The 12,855-nt window shown below is 21.4% G+C and overlaps 1 protein-coding gene across 2 annotated transcripts in view; it reads right to left on the bottom strand.

The window, feature by feature from the left end:
• Window positions 1-11,023, bottom strand: part of LOC105258850 (paired box protein Pax-1) — a 300,736-nt gene extending 289,713 nt beyond the window's left edge. The window contains exons 1-2 of one of the 2 annotated variants that reach the window (XM_025406242.1): window positions 10,925-11,023; window positions 10,091-10,139 (exon numbers count right to left, since the gene is read on the bottom strand). In XM_025406242.1, coding sequence (XP_025262027.1) covers window positions 10,091-10,139; window positions 10,925-10,963 — 88 coding nt within the window. In that variant the 5' untranslated portion in view covers window positions 10,964-11,023. Of the gene's footprint in view, window positions 1-10,090; window positions 10,411-10,924 lie in introns of both variants that reach the window. The other variant, XM_025406243.1, reaches the window with a different exon arrangement.
• Window positions 11,024-12,855: the final 1,832 nt, after the last annotated feature.

Below are 12,855 nucleotides of genomic sequence, written 5' to 3'. Positions count from 1 at the left end.
ATTACATAAGATAATTTAATTTTAAAATTACATCTTGTTTTTTACTTGTTATATTATTTTAAGTTTTTATTAACATCATAATAGAAACTTTCACAATAGAAAAAAAGTCCAAAATAGATTAAATATTTGTATAATTCTATAAAACTCTTTACTTTTTTCTTTCCTAATTACGTGTTATGTTTTTGTAATATTAAAAAAATAAAGAGAATACAAATTGTTTTTATTAGTAATTTATTAATAGCATATATATATGTGTGTGTGTGGTGTGTGTGTGTGTGTGTGTGTGTATGTGTGTGTGTGTGTGTGTGTGGTGTGTGTGTGTGTGTGTGTGTGTGTGTGTGTGTGTGTGTGTGTGTGTGTGTGTGTGTGTGTGTGTGTGGTGTGTGTGTGTGTGTGTGTTATATATATATATATATACTATAATGTTTATATATATACTGTAATGTGTTTAATCTTGAAAAGAATATTACATAATATTAAATTAATATATTTCAGTTTCAAAAAGATAAAAGATAAATCTTTATTATTTATGTATTACGCGATTATATGCATGATGACTTTGAAATGTTCAAATATTTTATCTCGCTTTTACGTTTCAAGTCATATCACTTTACATATCGGGGTCTTGAACCGTAATAGCAAGAGCAGCAGTTATAGATGTATTGGTGTCATTGACTTCGGGTATTGTTAACACGATACTTATAGAAAAGTTGAAAGAGATAATAAAATAGTATTTTGTAAAACATTTATACTCACAGTCTCAATTTTATATATAAATATAGACACACAAACACAGACACACACACACGCACACACACATATATACATATATAAAACATTTTGGTGAAATTTTGTATCTAATATTATTAGAAATATTTTTTTATAAATTAAAGTAAATTTATATTATCTTTGCGTACTAAAACATAAGTTATGTATATACATATATATATATATATATATATATATATATGTATTTATCTTTGAAAGTAATATGGATTACATTTATCCATAACAAAATAATGTAATAATGTAATAATTGAAATAATATAAATTAAATGAATATTATTTTCAAATAAAAAATCCGAGCAAAAGATCCACGATAGAATTAAATAAATAAATATATAAATATATATATATATATATATATATATATATATATATATTAATCAAACAGTGATTTAAGATATAAAATTACTTTCAAAAAACAAAAAAATTATAATATATAAATAAATATATAAATATATATATATATAACAAAAAAATTATAATATACAATAAATATATATATATTAATCAAACAGTGATTTTAGAGAGATATAAAATTACTTTTAAAAAACAAAAAGTTATATATAAATTATTTTTAAATTAGTTTATTAATCTACAGTACAAGAATCAATAATTAATAACAGTTATTATTACTTTAACGTAAATATTTTATTCTAATTTAATTGATAAACAGGACTTTAATTCGGAATGTTAAATAAAAGCAGTATTTTAATTTCATTGTTATATGTTAATAATGCACCTTATTTTATGTTTTATATTTATTTGTGATCATATATGTAAAGTGAATTTCTTCAGAGTTTAAAAATTACTAAAATTAATTTAAAAAATATAGAAAATATATAATTAATTATTAATTTAGAAATTACAATTACACATTTAAAAATTAGATGTTTAGATAGATTTTTGTACGTTTATTTCACATAAACCATATATACAAGGAGAAACATAGAGAGGTGAAAGAGAGAGAGAGTGAAGGAGAGGGGAGCGGGTGAACGAGCAAGCGAGCAAGAGAGAGGGGGGAGAAAGAGAGAGGAGAGCAATATTGTATTCTCTTTGAAATTTAAAAGAAATTGTTATCCTTTTTAAAGATACCAAATAACGTTTCGGCCAAATTTTGAACTAAATGAATATTATTTTCAAATAAAAAATCTGAGCAAAAGATCCATGTAGAATTATATATATATATATATATATATATATATATATATGTTCTGGTACATTTTCATACATAAACCATATAATGACTAATCTTATAAAATGTGACTATATTTCGAAAAATCTAAATTCTTTTATTTAGAAATTTATTATTATAAAAATGTATTGTATATATATAATATATATTTGTTTCTCTCTTTTTATTGATTGATATAGTTAATATACTTTTTAATAACATTAGCTGTCTTTTTTATAACTTGCTGTCTTTTTTCTTTTTTCTTTTGTATCAAAATTTGTGAAAAATTGCTTTTTTATATGATATATTTAAAATAGTCTAAAATTTATATTGCAAATTAAAAAAAAATATCACGGACCATATTTACATTAGTCTAATAATAGTTTAAAATTTATTTATAATAGGCTAAAATTTATTTGTGTATTATATACACTCTCTTCGTCTTTAATGATATACATGGCAAAATGTCTTTTTATAACATTAGCTTGCTCTTTCTTTTTTTCTTTTCTTTCATTGCATTAAAATTAGAAAAAATTGCATTCTTAAGTTATATTCTAAAATTTATATAAAGTTAATAATAAATAAAGCTTTTACTTTAAATTAATTATTTAAATATTAATTAATATAAATTTAAAAAATATAATTAAAAAATTGTATGTAAATTATTTTTAAATTAGTTTATTAATCTACAGTACAATAATATCTAACGTAGATAATGTAGATGTAAACTTTTCGCACGTTATTTTATGCAAATATAATCTGTTATAATGTGTAATGTGTTATAATATGTAAAACATAGTCAGTTATACATATTTTGCTATATATTATTCTTTCATGTTAAAAATATATGTACACATACATATAATATGTATAATATGTACGTGTTTGCAAATCGATATAATAGTTAAAATTATAATAGTTAATAATAGTTAAAATGAAGTAATCACTGCCATTTTTATTTCTTCTCTTTCTATCTTATATCCAATTTTTTTATAATCGACATTGAACTAAAAAAAAGGACAAGTTCTCCCAGCGATAAGAACAGGGGCATCCGGAACCCAATAAAAAAGGTCAAAGGTTTCTACTGGAGAAATGAATACAACATACTTTCCATGAATGTTGTACATATTGAACATAATTATATCAATATTAATGTTACTTTATAGAAAAATTTGTTAATATATAAATTGACATATATGTGCGTATATATTTTCTCTTTCACACTTTTTCAAAGCATAAATTAAAAATAATAATTTTAAAAAAATATATATTATAAAAATATTAAGAATAATTATTACAAATATATAAAAATTTAATACATTCAAAAATATAAACATACATATATTTCATAAATATTTTTGTTGAGATTAAGCTTACTTCGATAAATCTTGACATTAATTTACATATCACGAATCACTTTCTTTTATATTATAACTTATTCTTAAATAATATACACTTCAAATTATGTGACATATTCTCTTAAATTCTTGAAATATACTACTTAAAATATCACAATTTTCATACTTACTATTATTTTTCCTTATATACTATTTGTATGTTCATATTTTTTTTGTTTATATTTATTAATTAGTCAATATCTCATTTTGGTACATGCAAAAACATATTAAGTATTTAGCAGAATTTTTATTCATTTTAACATTATGGTAAATTATACTTTTTTATTAATTTTTTACAGATAATATAAAAATATTTACAGATTTTTTTTATAAATTATAATTAAGTTAACAAATCCCGCGCTACAATGCCGGCTCAAACGGCGCAGGGGCTCTATAACGCCCGTACTTTTTTATATTATTTCATTTGAAGATTGTTTCTCTTTAATCAATTAATGAGTCAATTTTGATAGAATGATCGAATGATAAAGGAAATGAGAGAGAGAAAAAAATATCAAAGAAAAGTTAATTATTTTTTAACATTCTGTATAAGATATAAAAGTTATTTAATAAGATATAAAAAGTTACATACTCTTTATTTTTAATATTTTTCCTATTTTATCTATATATATATATATATATATATATATATATATATATATATATGCTTTAAATATTTAAAATAAAAATAAAAAATTATTTTATTAAAAATAAAAAATATATAAATATTAAGTGATACAAATAATTTTGTCTCTCGTAGAATTCTATTCTATCCTAATTTTGATTTAAAATTAGAAATAGGATAAAATCGATTTTTTCAAAGTGGAAGTAAGAAAACAATCTCTTACAACTCTTACAGATTTATTTTACAATAAAATAAAACTATGAAATATATGTATGAAATATATAATAAATTCTATATACTTGCATATTTAAATTTTTAAGTGAGTGTTTAATAATGAATAATTTAATGATGAATGCTAATTATGAAAATCATTATACAGTTCTTAAGTATCATGATTTGGAGCACATATATATCCAAATTAAGGTGATTGAAATTAAATCTTTTTTTATAAAAATTATATTTTTATAAAAAAAACATTTCGAAGTCGCATATTTCAAAAATGAAAAGAGAGCATCACAAAATTCGGAGCGTATATATTATTTAAATATATATTATATATTATTTAAGAATAATATATAATATATAAAATAATATATAATATATAATATACTAAAAAAAAGTGTGATTAGTAATGTGTTAATGTCGAGGTTTACTCTTTCTAATAATTAATATTATTTATATTTCTTTTATATATACATTTATTTTCTATTTATATTAATATTATTTATATTTCTTTTATATATATATATATATATATATATATATATATATATTTATTTATTTATTTTCTATTTATATTTCTTTATATCTAATAATTAGTATTATTTATATTTATTTATAATTACATAAGAAAATATATTTAGAAAATAATGTTTTCAAATCTTTAATATAAGCATATACAATATATGCATATACAATATATAGGAGAGCATTTACATATATATACACATAATGAATATGGTGTGTGTAATAATTCTGTAAATGCTCTCCCATATATTGTATATATATATATATATATATATATATATATATATATTGTATATATATATATATTAAAGATTTGAAAACATTATTTTCTAAATACATTTTTATACGTAATTATAAATAAATATAAATAAATACTAATTATTAGAAAGAATAAACGACGATATTAACACATTAATATATATATATACATATATATATATATATATATATATATATATAAATGCAAACAATAGGGGAAAGCTCTCATAGAATTATTTTATACAGTTTAATATAAAAATACAAGAAAAAAAATAATTTCTATAACTTTTTTATGCTGAACGTGATTCCAGCTTTAAAATTAGTCGATATATTATAATTTTAAAAAATTTATGGTCAAAGTTAGAAAATTGAGTCTAAATGATATAATTAATAACATTTTCTTTTTATCAAAATTTAATATAATTTTATTTAATTAAATTTTATTTAATTAAAAATATCTTATTAATCATAATCAATACAACAAGATTTTTTCTTGAAAATTTTGCTACAATTTAATTAAATATGTTATTGCAATTAACCAAATAGTTTTCAATTATATTTCCAAAAATGAAAGATCTTTCTTAAATTAATTAAATACGAATTTAACAAAAAAATTGATGTTAATAGAATAATAATAAATTTAAAATAGATATAACATAACTAATGACAAAATAAGAAAAAAATATTTAAATTTTGGAAAATTGATATGTATTTATAAAAACTATATATATTGAATTTATCAATTTTGACTTTTTAGATTGTATTTAGCAATTTAAAAAAAATTTTTAAGTTTCTATAAATACAACAGAAGACTATTTAATAGATATTCATCAACTCAATTGTTTAATTTTCCACTTTTTGTTGAAAATGGAAAGGAAATTTTGTTGATTATGGGATCTGTAACAGATACTATAATAAAAGAAATAATTTTTTTAAAGGCGAAAAATTACAACATTTAACTTTCATTGCAATAAAACTTTTTCAACACTTTACATCATAGTCATAATATAATAAAATACATTAAAAGCCGGTTTTATGCGATTAAAATTGCAAATCATATCCTTAAATGTATCTACTGCATATAAACCCTAATATATAATAGATTAATAAAAACATATGTTGTCATGATATCTTATTAATTTCGAAACAATCGTTATCAGAATTATGTACATAAATTTAAAAATTAATAATTAAGATATTCTTGAATTGATTTATATTAAAATATTTTTAAAATAATTTTGTTATCAAATTTATAAATAATTATTAACAAATATTCTATAAAAAATTTTTTACCCATCATTTTATTATCTCGTTTATATCAAATAAAAACAGATGTCTCAAATAAAAAGAAGGTAACGTAACTTTATTAATGATTCGTCAATAAAAGACGGCTTAATTATGTTATTGCTAATTATGCTACATCATATCTAAATTTTATTATTGTTGATGATTAATTTGACCAGTGGATTTTCTGTTAATAAATAGTGTGTATTTTTTGTTTTGTTTATAATTTGTATGAAATGTAATTTTATCAATACTTATATAATACATTTTATAATAACATATTATTATGTTTCTAGTTACTTTTATTAAAAAATCATTAATAAAACTGTATATGAAGTCATTTCAAGTTTCTTCCATTTATTCCTAGCATAATGACAGATGAAATTTATAAGAATAAAGAATCTGTAAAATAAAATCTTTTTTTTTCTTTAATTACTTTATATAAGACTTTAACTAATTACACAAGCCTGCAAAATTTAAAATTTAGATAGTTACAAAAAGCAAAGTAGATGAATCTGATAGATTTTTTTGATATTGAAATGGAATCTGGCCGCAGAATTTCTCCTATGTCAGGTTTTTGAGTAATTTGTAGTTAAATAGTAATAAAAATGGCTATTTCGGCAAATTTTATGAATTTATGATGAGGCAATCTAATTTTTTGAAATATTTCTACCAATGGCATCGTATAGTCTTCACCTTTCAAATCCACTTTTAATGCCGCCGCACGATTTTTTTTCACTGAAATATACAATATATAAGACTCATGCATAGTGATCCAATAAGCCATTTCAAATCAACCATGTTACCTCTCTCTTTACCACGAATCAAAATTGATTTAAAAACAAATTTTTTAACATCACCAATCGTTTTTTGAAAATAAAAATGGTGCATCCAATACGGCGGACAGAATCATAATAAAAAGATGTAAAATTTAAAAAAATTGATTAAAATGTATAACTGTATTAGATATATTTTTATAGGACTTTTTTAGACAACCGAACCTGACATATATAAGGCTTTATAAACATCAAGCTAGTGGATTTGCCTCTGCGTAAATTTTCTTATGACTTTATACTTATATATCTCAGCGAAAACAAATCATACAGTGATAATCGAAAGTGGATTTGAAAGGTGAAGATCAGTATTATATGATGCCATTGACAGAAATATCTCAAAAAATTAGGTTCCTCCATAATAAATTCATGAAATTTGTCGAACTTGCCATTTTTGAATTATTTAGCTATAAATTATTCGAAAACCTAACATGTTGAGGAAATTCTGCGGACAGATTCATTTTCAGCGTCAAAAAATCTATCAGATTCACCTACTCTGATTTTTTTAAACTGATTCTCGCCTATGCTATCAATATTACATAGTATATTATATAATGTCAAATGTATTAATTTTTTACACATCTATATTTAATTATATTAATTTGTCATAATTATTTTTACATTTCTTTTATATTAAATAATAAAATTATATTATTATAATACATTGTTATAATTATTTTTATATTTCCTATATTAAATATAATGCTATTTACAAAAAAAATATTCTTGTATTCCCGTGAAGTTTTATAGAATATATTATAATTAATTACAAATCTCATATATGAACTCGTCTCTTTAAAAAATTTATTGTATTTGTATATTTTTTAAATGAAAGATATTTAATGAGATTATCCATGATAAAGAATATTAAATATAAAATAATGGCATAAATAAATAAAAATAAAAATCCCATGTGTACTAAATGTTTTAAAACTGCTTTGAGATAATGTAATGTTTTAATTTTTTTATAGTAATAAAGAAATATTATTATTATTAAAAAAATAATTGTAATATAATTATTAATTAATAGTTTTTTATTGTTACTATGTTTTTATACTTATTAAACATGTTATTATGTTTTTGTACTTATTAAAACAAAAAAAAATAATTCGCCACTTCTATTGCGTATTTATATTGTATAAATCATATATTGCACTTATATTGCATATTTATATTGTAAATCAAACATGAATAGGAAATTTAAATATTTTATTCTGCTACAAGTGCCTACTCTCTTATTGTGAATCATATCACTTTCTCGTTCAACTTTGCGATATAATTCCTTTTGTAATGCGTATCCTATTTAACACATTCACATTTACACGGCACTATCACATCATTATTATATAAATTGCAGGAGTTATGTACCTGAAGATAAGATTTCACATATTCAGTATACTCAATATACTTGTCTCACATAGGATTTATTTCAACTATAGCTCAATTATATCGAACATTTAACGATCGTAAAATTAATGGAAAGGAAACATAGAATAACATAAATAAGAAACTGACAAAAGAAACTATTTCAGATTTAATAGTTCATTATTATGACAAAAGAAACTATTTCAGATTTAATAGTTCAGATTTAATAATTCATACATTGAAATAGTTTCTTTTGTATATATATATATATATATATATATATATATATATATATATATACACACACATATATATATATATATACATAATATATACAACATAAGTTACAAAAGCAGAGTAGGTGAATCTAATAGATTTTTTGACGCTGAAAACGAATCTGTTGAATAAAAAAATAAGTAAATAGATAATTAAATAAATGTATATATATATATATATATATAAAATGTATATATATATATATATATATACACATGTATATATATATGTATATGTATATGTATATATATATATATATATATATATATATATATATATATTCGTTTTCAGCGTCAAAAAATCTATCAGATTCACCTATTCTGCTTTTGTAGTTTATGTTATCAATATTACATAGTATATTATATAATGTCACTTATTTATTCAAGTAGAAATTTTTTAAAATGTGTGAGTGTGTGTGTGTGTGTATATATATACACATGTCAAAAAATATATTTATATATGTATGAATTATAATAATCTTATTGTATATTTATTTTTGTTATTATATATTCATTTTATTATATTTATAATTATTATACTAATTATACATATTTTTTTATATTATTTTATACAATAAGTAAATTTCCATTTTATAACTAAATATATTATATCAAACATATGAGCCGTATGTCATACATACAAACAGCAATAACATTAAGTTAATTAATTATATAGTATAAAATTAATTTTATAGTATAAAATTATTGATTTCGAAATGTAGGAAATACATTATGTTAAGAATTAAGCCATTATTATTGAAGATTATTTTATAATTTAAACATTCAATACAATGATTATTTATATTTATATAATTTTTATGTTTATTTTTCTTTTAAACAAGAAAAATGTGCGTATATACATAAAATAATGTGTACGCACACACGCACACGCGCACACACACACACGCACGCACGCACACACACAATCTAATAATACAACGTGTGTATGTGTGTGTGTGTGTGTGTGTGTGTGTAAATATGTACGTATATAAATATGTATGTATATATGTATGTTTATATGTATATATATGTGTGTGTGTGTTTGTGTGTGTGTGTTATTTGCAATATTTTTATGACATTTTTACTTCTTTTTATATATATAAGAATAAATATATAAATGTCATAAAAATTTTATAAATATAACACAGAATTAAATGATAACATAAATAATTGATCACAGTTTTTATGATAAATATTTATAATAAATAATGCATTAGACTAATTATGTTAATTATTATTTAGATTGTATTATATAGATTAAGTTATATAAGTTATATAGATTAAGTTAGATATATATTAAGACATAATTTGTAACATTTAGTAATTTAAGTATTTAATTGAATTCTGCTCACCTAGCATGATCGGATCCATGGAAAAGATGTTTAATCCAGCAGCCGTCGGCTACATATAAAGTAAATTTCTGTGTTGCGCGTGTGATATTCAAAATATATTTAAGATTTTTGTTAGTTTTTCGTTGGTAATCATTTGCCATGTGCGTTATACTTTTCCAAACATAATTTTATCACAACTTAATTTCTTGCGCAAGCTATATCCGAGTTATAAATAATGAATAATCCAATACAAGACAGTGTTGCGTAAAGTTGCATAAATAATTATAAATAATATCAGTGAAAAAATATCTCAATATTTCAGATAGCAAAATTATAAAGATCTGAAAATTTCGATATAAAATTTGTAATCACAAACACATTGCTTGACACATAACAAAGACAACGGTACACATAGCACACACGTGTGTATGCACGTACATAAACACACGTGTACGCAAATATTTATATAATTTTGATAATTTAAATAACTCACACATACACACACATTATAATCTTGATATTTATAATATTACAATTTCTTTATATATTTTCCAATTATTTTTATATAATTGCAAATATATCATAAAAATGTATATTTTGATAAATTGCCGCATGAATGTATGAATATATTTTAATAATAATACATTTAATAAATTATATATCAATACGTAACAGTTACATAGTTATAATAAATCTTAAAATTAAAAAAAAACTAAAAAAAAATAAAAAGTCATGAAATTATTATTATTTTGCGGTATTATATATATAGCAGTACAAAAATTTAATAATAATGACGGAATACATAGCACAAAATAAAAGCGCGGACTTAATAAGATTAGATTCGTAAACTATTACACCGCACTGTCCTGCTTGCGTACACCCGAATCGTAACATTGGCAAATGAGTAGACGAAAAAGGAAGCACGGATACAGTCAATAGTGCGCGGCTCGCCCTTCGTTGCCTCACTGACTGAAGCGACAGATTTACCAGAGCAGCAATAAGAAATCCCTCTACACGCCTCTTAAAGCATAAGTCCCCGCCTAAATGTGTTCTACTCATACACATATGCATTCTTACAATAAAGTATCTTATACGAGTATTTAAAAGAATATTGATTAAATTAAAAAGAAAAGAGGTGTTTATAGGTGAATTAAAGTTTCGCCTTCATACTATATTTATAAGCATGTGAAATATTAAAAGAAAGAGAAAATTTATAAAAACAGGACCACAAAACCCATAGTTTAAAAAAGCAACAAATGATTAACCAGCCGATTGATGGACGATCATGTAAAATGCATTCGGTCTTACAGAACATTCTTATATGCGTAATGCACATTTATTTACACGCTCGCGCATAAACATTCATACGCACGCTCGACTGCGAGCGTAATCGAATGATCAAAACCGACTAAAGCTGAAGGATTGGGAGAAGAAGGCTGGCCATGCTTAAGAGGCGGAGTCACATTCGCATGGGCTATTGGCGACAGCAGTGCAGCGTGAGCGACCATAGTTTACGCCTCTTCAAGTGTACCTACCTGATTCCTATCCACATTTTGTTTGGCGTTAAGTACTTGGCTCATGAAACTGACGCGTGTGATAGCACGCGCGCTTGTATAAACTGTTGGCTCTGTAACATCAAATAAAGCATACGATAATAAAACAGATGCGATAGAGAATAGCATAATGAAACATTCCTAAATGTCCATACTATGAAAACTAGTATTTTTAGCTTTTTATTTAAATACTATCTGAAAAAATATTTTATGATTATAATGATATTATAGATAATAGTTTTTTATTAATATATATAAAAAAATGTTAAAATTTTAAGAATTAATGATAGAAATATTTTATATATAAAATTATTTAAGTAAAATTTTCTTTAATTCATAATAAATTATAATTTACAATTATATATATAACATACAGTTGATACAGTTTACTAATCATTTCAAACTTATTGAACACATTTTTATCAAAACATAAAATCCATTTGAAATTTCAATACAATCGGGAAGTGATTTTTCGTATAGAAGTAAATCGAAACGTAGAATATAATTGTTTACATAAAAATTCTTTATTCTTGAAAAAATGATGACTTTAAAAATTAAGACGTTAATAAAACTTTTTTGTTCGATTCAAATCATTTCTACCAATTTTGTATTTTATATTATCATATTTATATCTCATATTTATATTTTATATTATTATTATTATTGTCTTGAATAATAATAATATAAATAGAAAAAATTTGTTTGTTGTCATTGTTCCATTTAATGAAACAATCTAAAATAATTTAAATTGTTCTAAAACGTTTTAATTATGTATTGTAAAATATTTAAATTGTAAAATATTTTATTTGCATGTAAAATATTTAAATTAATGAAGAGAAATCATGTATGTATCGAGATTTCTTTTTCAAAACAAATTTGTATGTTTATACATTATTTTTATTTGAAAATAAAGTATTGGCAATATTATTAGCAATATTCTTAAATAATTAATTTCAATTCGTATTCAATAGATATTTTCAACAGATCTCTTCAATAGATCTTTCACTAATATCATGTTGATTGATTTGTATGTTGTAGAGTATTCAGCAAATAGTTACATTAATGTTATATAAAAGCAATAAAACGTAATAAAAAATAATATATTGGTAATAACTTACTGATTAATTATGTTTTCCTACTTATAAATGTAACATGTCATATAACGGATATTATATTGATATTATATTGTTTTTATATCATATATAATCCATATAAAATTAGTTAAAATATTGA

This window comes from Camponotus floridanus, unplaced genomic scaffold (assembly GCF_003227725.1).
Source record: "Camponotus floridanus strain SB8 unplaced genomic scaffold, Cflo_v7.5 scaffold137, whole genome shotgun sequence".
Classification (NCBI taxonomy): Eukaryota; Metazoa; Arthropoda; class Insecta; order Hymenoptera; family Formicidae; genus Camponotus; species Camponotus floridanus.
The sequence above is the reverse complement of the archived record's forward strand: the minus strand, read 5'-3'. Positions and strand labels throughout refer to the sequence as shown.